At 35.0% G+C, this 11,675-nt stretch overlaps 1 protein-coding gene across 1 annotated transcript; it reads left to right on the top strand.

The window, feature by feature from the left end:
- Positions 1–1,172: 1,172 nt before the first annotated feature.
- LOC107801921 (uncharacterized) lies at positions 1,173–10,291 on the top strand. Its single transcript, XM_075249681.1, has 13 exons — positions 1,173–1,446; positions 1,609–1,833; positions 2,554–2,683; positions 2,769–2,871; positions 4,168–4,291; positions 5,658–5,723; positions 6,572–6,610; positions 7,053–7,133; positions 7,257–7,304; positions 8,000–8,050; positions 8,170–8,238; positions 8,803–9,045; positions 9,525–10,291. The coding sequence occupies exons 2-13, from the start codon at positions 1,684–1,686 to the stop codon at positions 9,771–9,773; spliced, it is 1,353 nt and encodes a 450-aa protein (XP_075105782.1). The 5' UTR covers positions 1,173–1,446; positions 1,609–1,683; the 3' UTR covers positions 9,774–10,291.
- The last annotated feature ends 1,384 nt before the right edge of the window (positions 10,292–11,675 follow it).

Here is an 11,675-nt window from a genome sequence, read left to right as displayed (position 1 = left end):
TTAAGTATTCTATTATAATTCATCTCAAATCAATAAAAATTCTCTCCCTACTACAATACATCTTCTTTCTTTTATTGTTTTATAACAATTCAATCTTTTTACAACTTTTGTTTGAAAAGCATCCAAGTCACCAACAAATTTTGATATACAATATTTTTACATAAAAGTATTTCCACCAAAAAAGAGAAATACATGTCCAACTTTTAGAGGGTGTTTGGTTAAGCTTATAAGGTGACCAAACTAGCTTATAAGCATTTTTTAGCTTATCTACGTGTTTAGGAAACGTCAAAAGTGCTTATAAGCCAAAATAAGTCATAAGTCATAAGTTGGTCACCCCTAAGTTATGATTTATGACTTATAAGCACCTTTGGTTTGACCAATAATTTTACTATTTTATCCTAATATTTTATTATAATCCTTAAAATACTCTAAAACAAAAACCTAAAATCTACCGTTCTTCACAATTCATTCACTCACCATTTTTTCAACCCCTTGACTTCCTCTACCGTCTAAGAACAATCAGATTGGCAATTGGCACCATTTATGGTAGAAAGTTTCTTTTACTTTCTTAAATTATTTGCTAAGTTTTTTTGCATCTTGTTATATAATTAGAGATCTGGGTATATTCCTAATTATTTCTCAATCTCTTGAAAAAGAAATAAGAAGCATTGTGTTTTAAAAGGGGAAAACGTTAATATTATTCAATAACATATGTTGCGCAGATTCGAAATTTCTCTCGTTCTTTATATTCAAATATGAACCTAACGATTATTCTTTATTCTATTCCTTATAATGTAATGAATTTTGTTCAAATTAATAATTGTTTTATTTTAGCTTATGATTGTATTTTAGCTTATCACAATATAATTTTATTAAAAATAATGTTATCTAATAAATTTTGCATGAATATTAAACTGAAACATAAATTATATTTGTTTTTGAATCATTCGGGAATTGAAAATCATGTAATAAACAACTTAAGGGTATTTAAGTCATTTTAATCGGAAAAATGCTTTTCAACTTTTTTTCACCAAACACTTCTGCTGCTTAATATCAGTTTCATCCAAATACGTAATTACTTATTTAATAAATCAACTCCAGCATTAAAAAAGGCTTAAAAAAGCCAACCCACACGGGCTCTTAAACTAGAATTCAAACAATTACGTACTCTCATTGGTTGATTCATATAATAATGCAACTTTGGACCAGCCACACGAATTTATGACCAAAACTATACGGGTCCGGAGTTAACCCGAACAACTCCCAAATTCCCTCTCTTCTCAAAAACCCCCCATTTAAATTGCCCTAATTAAGCCCCCGGAATTAACTAACTCTCCATTCTTCTCCGGCAGTTCACCGGTATAGAAACCCTCGGCCACCCCCCGACGGAAAACCATTCGCTTCTCTTTCCAAACGAAAATCCTTCACCCTGTGGAGAACCAACAGGTAAAGAAAAAATCGACCGTTATTGTTGTCAATGAGTCGACTCGGATAACTCGGACGAGTCGTACTCTGCTGAATCACTGAAACCTTAAGTGAACTCATAATGTTTATTTTGTTTAATATTGATGAGTTTGTAGCTTACTTGGTTTTGCTTCTTTTAAAAAGGTTGGAAGCTGAGCTGAAACTTGATAAAGAGTAGAAAAGAGAGAATTTTTGTATGGAGAATGAGCTGAGTTGAGAATGAGTAGACTCTCATTTAGGCCGCGTCCACTTGACATTCACAAGAAGTTGCCAATTTTAAAATCTATCAAGGATTTTGAGGATGATGATGGCCAGACTAATACGCGAAACCTTATTCTTCGTCTCGCTGCTGAAGCCACAGAAAATGAGGTTTTTGAGCTTAATTCTTGTAGTTTTATGCTTCATTGCCTGAATGTTTGATTGGATGGATTATATGTATTGTAAATTTATATATATATATATATATATATATATATATTAATTTTGCATGCATGAATTGTTCATAATTAAGTGTTCAGTTTAACTAACTCTCACTAACATTTTATATTTTAAGAGTTTAAGTTCTACTTACGCAATCAGGTGACTTAAAAGTAATTGCAGGTAATTGTATTTAATAGCATTGGTTGGTAACCTATTGGTAAATTGCGTGTTAATACCTGTTATGACCTGTTATAATAGGTTAAATTATATTGATTGCGTATAAAAATTATTGCACATCCAGTGCATATAACTCCAATCCACATCTTAAACCCCTTGTTTCATATTAACTGTCCCAAGTTGTCTTTGAAGGTTAGACCATTGAAATTTTCATAATGTACTTGGTCTTAATCACGACGCACAGTAAGTATGAGAATTTGGGTATTGCTGTTCTGGTGAATTGTGTCCGTAGCTAAGCTTATTATGTTGGAAACAATTTATTGTTTTATATTAACTGTCCCAAGTTGTCTTTGAAGGTTAGACCATCGAAATTTTCATAATGTACTTGGTCTTAATCATGATGCACAGTAAGTATGATAATTTGGGTATTGCTGTTCTGGTGAATTGTGTCCGTAGCTAAGCTTATTATGTTGGAAATAATTTATTGTTTAGGTACCACAAACTTCTAGCAAGAAGTTGGCTCCTGAAATACCTACTCCTGAATCTGTGATTGTGGATACATATGAAAGAGATTATTCACCCACTTTTGCTCAGCCGACATCATATATACATGCTAGAGGAGGTACGTGCGTAGGTGTACTGGAGGGTACACTCGTTTTACATCTGAGTTGCTAGAAAATATTGATACTTTGTTAAATTTACTGTAGCTCGGGCTGAGATTGGAGAATTTGTTGAGTATGATCTTGACAATGAGGATGAAGACTGGCTTCAAGAGTTCAACAGAGAAAGAAAGGTTCTTGCAGCCGAAAAGTAAAGATTTTAAACCATGCTTCTTTGTACCTATTCTATTACATTTAAATACACACACACACACACACATGTAAATAGCTTCCTTCAACACACGTACCATCTATTTCTTCCTTATGGTTGGTCCATCCTTTATTTTTTGTTTCAATTGAGTGCGAATTCTTCTCTGTTTAATCTTGTCATGTCTCCTGCCACCGCAAGTTGGATATGTTTTCATTCACAGACAGTAATTAAATCTGGTACTTGTGAGCATATGTTAGAAGAACAAAAGTAAGAGATGCTAAAATCTATCTCAGGATAATGGATTTTTTCTTTGGAATATACATTATAGCTGTAATTTATAGGCAAGCATCACACTATGGCCAATGCACCAGAGAGCTTAGCTTACCCAGCGGTCCAGGTATAAGGAAGAGAGAATAAGGTGGGCAGAAGCAATTTTGTAGTCATAGCACAGTGCCTTAAGCTATACACTTAACTAATTAGCTAAACCATAAAGGGACTAGGAACGTCCATGCTTATAGTGAAAGAAAACCACCAAGTGAAGGATAAGCTCAAATTATGGTGTTTCACAAAGAGGGTCTTTTTTTTTTTTCATAAATAAAATTCGTTTCGTTATTATATCAACTGTGAGAACGTGCTTTGACTGTGCAAACTGACATTAGCTTTGAAGTGCTCCAAGCAAATCTTGTGGCATCTTGACCAGGCTCTAGAGAGACAAAGCCAGCAAAGCCACTTATGACATTGGGACTGTGATGGTGGATTTGATGTTAAAGTCAAAACTTATAAACCTGGGGCTCTTCAGACCTTCCTTGACCTTCCATTGATGTCAGAGTCGGATTTCATTATTTTGTCTGTTAGTCCTATTCTGGCATGTTGGTTGCCACATGGAAGAAACTACTTCCTTTTGTGTTGAAGTTGCAAAAGTTGTATGGCATTACCTTTCTTCCTAGACACATCAAGCATATACACTTACTTTCCTTCTAGTATATCCTTCCATACCATAAGCCAAGTACTAGACCCAATTTTTCTTCCTAGAGCTAGCATGTCTGTTGCTCTCCGACTCATTGACACAGCCTTTTCCTTCTCCCTCAAGTTGCTTTCAGTCCCTTTAATCATTCTCATCTTATTCTGTATTTAGCTTCAGGTTTCTGATGCTTTCATCCCTGGAAAGATTGTAAATTGTCTATGCTCTATGCATTTCGTTCAGTTCTTTTCTCTTTCAATATTATATGCCTTATTCATGACTTGAATTTTGTTTATTGATCACAGTCAATGAATCACTTCTGTTTCCTGATACAGGTTGGAGACTATCCTGTACAAACTAGAAGTTTTAGATCACAAAGCCCGAGAAAGAGCCGGAGTTATAGCAACTACTCTTGGCTCTCCAGTTCCTGTGCTTCTAAGTTTTGATGCTGCTGTTGAGGTGAAAACTAATTCTTCTTGTTAGTCCATTAATTTTGCAGGTTTGACTTTGGCGTGTTGCTTTGTTATTTAAAGAGTCTACTTTGTAGTTTTCTGATATTGTTTGCTCTAATAAGAACTTTATATGTTTGTAGTTATCTGTGGACCTACTGTAGAATTCATGTTCATTGTTTTAGCTAACTCCTATACTAATTTGCATGACTGTTACAAGCTACTTAAAAGCTAAAAAATCTTCCATCATTATACGAACAACTAGAGCCATTTCCTGCTATTTTAATCCTTTTAGCTTTTGCATTCTCTTTTTGAACAATTAATCCGAAAATATACATGTTTCTTAATTGGGATTACGGGGGTGTTTTCAATGATCGTCATGATTAATCTGCTTCTAATGCGCAGTAACGTCCCTGTTCTTTTTTTCTTTCTTTCTTTTTATTTACATTCTTTAAAAGAATGTTTTACGAAAGTAGATGGCCTTAGGATGCACTGAGATTATTAGACATATAGCAGGATCAACTGGCGGATGAGTATTTTTGTGTAGCTTTTGGTCTTTGACGTCAAAGGATGATTTCAATTAGCTCAAAGAGTTTCATTTCTTAAATGTAACGGTTACATGGACTCTTTTCTCTATTTGTTGTATTTATTTGTTAAATTTATGAGAAAACGAATATTTGTTGCGCAGAGGATAGCTACATTTCAAAGTCTGCATTAATGATCTGTGCAAATTAACACCTATTAGTGTCAACTTAAGAAGCTGGAATTTTTATTTTTTTGTTTTTCTTTATTTTTTTTTATTTTAAATTTTATGAATAAGAAAGCTGGGATAATTCATCATTGTGGATTTAAGCTTTAACTTTTGATTGCATTTGGATCATTATAGTCGGACAATACTGCTTAGTCTCCTCCATTCTGATTAAAAATGCTGTCTCCTATTTGTCGAAACTTTTTGGTACTAGAGATCTGGTGAGTAGTGACCAATGATATTGACATGTAAAGTAAAATACTTACATGTTTAACAGTTTAAGTCAGATATCATGCTCTAGTATATATTTAATCTGTTCGGCAGAAAAAAGAGAAACTTGTTAGATGTTCAATAATTGATTTTTCACTGAAAATGCGTAAGTTCTGCAATTTATGTCGATTTATAAGATATGTGGATTCTGTATCTTCGTCGCTGACCTTGGAAAATATGTTTGTTTCTTCAGTATCAACAGCATAACTTGTACATGAATTTTCTGCTTTTGGATAGTCCTATTCTTAGCTGTTATGAATTATTTCCTTTATGAGATTATTTTGCTTCTCTGGATCTATTGCAGTCTAGTATTCTTACTTATTCATCTTTTTTTCCTTTTTTTTGTTGAGAAATTCAGGCCTTGCAATCTTTGTCTATTAAATATGGAGTGTTCCAGTCTATTTATAATTACTGGAAGGATAAGGTATACATTTCTCTCCACTTTACAGTTGTAGAATTTTGGTGAACACAATGTTCATCAAAAGAAAAATCTGTTTATATGCACAAAGTCTGATATATGCAAAAAGTTCGTATTCTACTGAATAAGCATGTTTTCCTGTTATTCTCTTACAGATTACTTCTCTTGTAAGATCTGAGGTCATTTCTTAATGTTAGATGCTTCAGTCTATAGGTGCTAAATCAAATGTAACCTTTTATGGGGCAAAAGTTTGAATGATGGGTGGGATGCCTGCAACTATTTTATTTTGATGTTTATTAGCAGATGTGACTTCTGATGAGGAACTTGTTGAAGGTTGTGGAATTGCTGATTTTGATAGAAGACTCTGTTGCTGGATTTGTAGTCAAAGAATCTGAGTCTTTTCATTTACACCTTGTGACCTTGTTCTTTTGTCCTCTATTCTGAAGAAGTTTGTGTTTTCTTAATTGGAAAATAGTTTGAGGATGTATTATGAGCATCCTATCGTATGCGTTCCATAAGTTTGTGTATTTTGCAGAGATAAAGAGATTAATTGGAAATGGATTTGAGAATGGGTTAAAAGCATCTTGTTGCATCTCCGCAAATGTTTATGCGGAGTAAAACATGAAAATTTGTCCTCTAACTTGTATGTTCTAGTCTTTAATCAGAAATTCTGGAACACATTGATTGATTTTGATGTATCCTATTTAATATGAAAGCTCCAAATGCCTGACTACTAGTGCCTTTGGTGTTTGCTTTTTATCAGCGTTAATGGTGTCCATTTATATGTGGTTTTAAAGATGAATCCTCATGTATCCTTCTCTTTTTATTGGGAATCTCTGTTTCTTTTCTATCAGCGGGAGCGGTGGCAGAAGCCTGTTCTTCGGCGTTTGCAGGTCAGTTCAACTTTCTCAATTTGTGTATAAGCGCTTTTAAATTAATATTGCACTTGTTACTATGTAGTACTTGGCACAATTTATTTGTGTTTATTAACCTCATCTATGTGGAAGATTGTACAGCGAACCTCTTGTCTGCTTCTTTATTCTGTTTTTCGCAGTATTTCTGCATCGACAGCCCTGTTTGACTGATACTTTCAGCAAAAATCTTAAATTCTGCCTCGGGCAAAACAATGATTACTGGTTTTGTCTATACTTAATAAAAAATAGTGCAGTTCTTATCTTTATTATAGTGTAGTAAACTTTTGAACTTATTGGAAGAAAAAGCAAAATGAATATTTGAACTTACTGAAAGAAATGAAGATTTGATGTTCTTTAATGTGACTTCATTTGCTGCTGTTGATTATCTACTGACTACTGTTCATTGCTTTCATGATTTCAGCCTCCTCCGCCAGTTAACGACACGAATCCATATAATGTATTTAGGCCAAGGGAGAAGGCCCACAGACTTCATACAAGGAGGGTATGCCATTTTATGACTATGTTCCAACCTTATTGTGTCAAATTTTCGACGTTGACAATTTGATACTCATGGCATTTTGTTTGTGTTAATGGAGAATTTATGGCATCCTTTTTTCTTTAACAGATGCAAAGGAGGGAAAACAATGCACAGTCATTTGAAAAGCTTCGCCAGGTGAACCCAAGGACAATTTTAGCTTTTGTTTCTTGATGTGACCTCTTAATTGAAATACTACTGGGGTTCTCCCTGTTGTTTTCTATCTTGACAGTTCCCTGTGTATTGGCCATGGTGATCCTCCCATGTCATATCTTGCTTATCATCATCCCCAGTGCAGCTGCACCCAGAATCATAAGCTTCTTTGCCACTAGATGATACCACCCTCATTTCCTTCATTCCGATCTAACAGCATTGCATTAGGTTTGGCATGAATTGCAACCATGCCATTTATTGCAGTTTTTGTACATCAATCTCGCTTTGCCCATTAATGGATCTAGACATCTTGTCTAAGATGATGGTGACTCTTCAATTGCATACTACCATTTGTTCTTGCCAACGGTCTAGGGCTCACATCATTTCTTATTGAAGGAGTATTTTATCAGTCTTTCTTGTTTGCCTAATAGAACCTTTTTTTATGTAGACTTATGTTGTGATAGTTTAGTACCTAATAATAATGATCTAAGAAACTAATAGCTGTTCCCTAACATGATTTTCTTTGTGGAGGATAATGTACTTTGTTTAGGGGGTAAACTGTATTCTGAATGCTTAACTGACTATAGAAGAATTGATGCTATGTGTGAATTGGTCTTTTCCAATAAAATGTCCCATTGGATATTTATTATATCGTCTCACATTGTCCAGACATTGTCCAGGTTAGGCGCAATCTTGACCAAGCAAAGATCATCCTTGAGGCTCTCATCAAGGTTTGTCTTTCTTAACAATTGCTAATGTATACTTCATGACAATACTGACCTATACAAATTGAGTCCTTATGATCTGCATAGTAAGCAGCATTCATGTTCCTTGATGTTATTGTGTGCAGAGAGAGGAGAAGAAGCGAGAGGTTATTGAGAGTGAGATTAATCTCCAGAGACTTCAAATGAAACACAAGGTATGCAGGGGGAGGGTCGCCATCTTCTTTATTTGTCATGATTTTTACCCTAATATACCTACCAGCAGTAATGAGAGCATCATTTAATAGTTTTCTATTTTATTTCTTATTATGTCTAAACTGGAAACAGATTGAATGCATCTGCTCTAAGCTTTATTATGATTGCATTTGAAGTTTGATGAATTGAGGCTTTATTAGAATCTTGCATGTAGCTGTGGATAAATTTGTTACTGCTGTGCCGAAAAGAAATTCAGCTGCCTATCAAAAGTTGGTTTTGCTGAATGGAGTGGCACTAGCTTCTTTTTTTAAAAAATAAAATAAAAAGAAGGAAGGAAAACCTGATAGATTGGAGTGGAAATAGCTTTTTACTGCAGTAGATCACTTAAATTTGGAGGCGGATATTCCTTATCTGTGTGACTGTGTCCCGTTTAGCCATATTACGATATCATTAGACCTTTTCCAGTACCAAATGTAACTGGTTATCCTCCTCAGGGCTTTATGGTTTGAGGTTATTCATGTTGAATGTTACTTTGATCTAATAAATGTAACTTTCCTGAATTTCAGAATGAAAGTGATCTTTTTGGGGATACCTTGGCTCTACCTGAATTTCCTTCCTTCCCAAGTAAGGTTGTTTCAAGTGAGGATGAATTTGTCGACTCTGATGATCCTACTATTAGCCGTCCACATGGTCGTCATATAGCACAAAATGTAACCTTCCCCGAATCCAAACCGGTGATAGCTTCTCCTGGAATCATGAGGCGAGAGTTCAAGCGACGACACGTGCCGGTTGGATGGCTGCATAAATTGGTGGTTACCTACATTCCTAAGTTGCTTCCTTTAGTACTTTTACCCTATAGAACACGTGTTTTCATAAGTTATGTTTGTATTACTTTGCATGTCAGTTGTGAGATCTATCTAAACTAATAGCTTGTTTGCCCAAGAAAAAAGTGCTTTTTTTTCCAAATTTGAAGTGTTTGGCCAAGCTTTTGTGAGGAAAAAAGTGCTTTTGAGGAGAATCAGAAGCCTCAAAAGTACTTTTTTGAGAAACACTTTTGAAAAAAATATACTTAGAAGCACTTTTTAAAAGCTTGGTCAAACACTAATTGCTGCTTAGAAGTGCTTTGTAAATTAATTAGCCAAACACAAACTGCTTCTCGCCAAAAGTACTTTTGAAAAAAACACTTCTCAAAATAAGCTGATTTTTCCAGCTTGCCCAAACAGGCTATTAATCCACTTGTTAACATTAATTTTGTGACTAAACTTCTGCATTTCATTGGGTTATGTAGGATCCGAACGAGCCACCTTTGCTATTCACAAAACCTCTAGACCCAGACAAATTGTCAGCTGCAGGTATTATACCTCCAGGTTCTCCAACACCAAATGACCTACATGCGCACACATTTAATTTTCGCGGAAGGATGGGGCGAGGTGGCCGTATCGTGTTTGATAGATGGAATCCACTTAGCCATACACCAATTGAGTGCGGTGATACTCTATATGTTCCACCAAAGTCCCGACATTCTGCACATCAGTGATGTAAGCCTTCATGAACTTGTGTCTCAATCCCCTTAAAACCTATGCATGCGTATGATATTTGCAAGGATGATGCTAAAGATAGAAGGGGAAATTTTGAGCCAGTGATAATCGAAGAACCGAGACCTGTTCATGGACTTTGAAAAGGCAAGAAAATATTTACAGATGTACTAGGGGCAAATGCCATAGAATGCTTAGAGCAACTTTGCTGTGGTGGTTTGCCTGCTTGATTTTGCAGCTGCAGGGTCAGGGTGTACCAATTTTTTTTTGTTTCTTACGTAGTTAAGAAATGAAAGCATCTCTCTGCTCAATTGTACAAATATTTCCAATTTAGGACAAGGGAAGAAAAAGAGGAAAAAGAATCATCCTTCCCGTCTTTGTAGAATGTTCTTCAAATATTGATGACGATTATTTTAAGTACATGCCCACGTAGATAATGTATGCTTTGTTGTAAATGAAGGATGAATTCAGACGGGTTTAGCCATTCATTGTTAAATTTGGTCAGTTTATTTTCTCTTCATATTGCAAGTTTTTCTTTAATATTGGATGTTATAATAGTTTATCGTGAAAAATGATGGTATCTATCTTTGTGGGGTTGCTGGAAAAGTAATATTCCAAACGCAGGATTCTGTAAAGAGCAAATGAATCTTGCGAATATTTATGTTTATAGCTTTGACCATATTACTAGAAATAGTAAAGCAGTAATAGTATAATAGCTGGTTTGGCCGAGCTGCAAAATTCTAACTTATTTTGATAAGTGTTTTTTCTTAAATGTGATTTTCTCAAAAGTATTTTTGGTGAGAAACAGTTTGTGTTTGGCTAATTAATTTGAAAAGCACTTTCGAGCAGCAATTAGTGTTTGTTCAAGCTTTCAAAAATTGCTTTAAATATTTTTCTCAAAAGTAATTTTCAAAAAAGTGCTTGTGGAGAGAAGTTATTTTTTTCTGCGTATCCAAAACTGCTTCTGCTTCTCCTCAAAAGCACCTTTTTTTCTTCCAAAAACTTGGCCAAACACTTCAACTTTGAAAAAAAATACTTTTTCTTGCTATAAAAAGGTGCTTTTAGGGTTGGAGAAGTTTGGTCAAACAGGCTATAGGCCATAAAAATACCGCTATGATGATAATGGATTTTCGACCCAACAAAAAAGAGATAATGGCTTTTCATTTTCTGGTCACACAATTTTGTGATAACATGCTCCACCTAAAATACATTAGTGATTACATATAAACTTGCACCGAATTTTAAAATCGATATATAAACTTTTGATTTTCCCATTTTAATACCCCAACTCAATCGATTACTTATAAGTGAACGACTCTAACCTTTGACTATGCTTATGTGGCAGTAGCACAACTGACGTGATCAAAGTGCGTGTTAATCACGCCGAAAAAGAGCGTCACTCGGATTACTAAACTTAAAAATATTAAATCTAAATAAGAAAAAGGAAAAGTAAATAAATGACAAGCAAATAAAAAATTAAAAAAAAAAAACTGAATCCTAAATCCCTCCCCGAAACCCCCTTTCTTATCTTCTTCCTTACAACCCCCCCCCTCCCCCCCCTCTCATCTCCCTCAATTTCTTTCTCCCTGCAATTTCTTTCCGATCCCACCACCCCCACCTCCTTTCTCTTCATTGCGACTTTGAACAATCCCGTGACCAGCCTTTATTTCTCCACAAACTAATCATTTTGGCATTGGTTGGCCTATCTCATTTTCTCAGTTGACGACAGATATGGTGGTGACAACATTTTCGGTGATCTCTTTGGCCGGTAGAGACTACGAAATTACTGCAAATTTTCAAGGAGGTCTGTTAATTTTGATTTTGACGAGTGTCACCGAGATGCCATTTTTTCCGATGGAAACCTTGTCGGAATGGTTTTGATATTTTTTGAAATGGGAAAATCG

This window comes from Nicotiana tabacum, chromosome 3 (assembly GCF_000715075.1).
Source record: "Nicotiana tabacum cultivar K326 chromosome 3, ASM71507v2, whole genome shotgun sequence".
In the NCBI taxonomy this organism is placed as follows: Eukaryota; Viridiplantae; Streptophyta; class Magnoliopsida; order Solanales; family Solanaceae; genus Nicotiana; species Nicotiana tabacum.
Note: the sequence above shows the minus strand (reverse complement) of the source record. Positions and strands in the feature narration are given on the sequence as shown.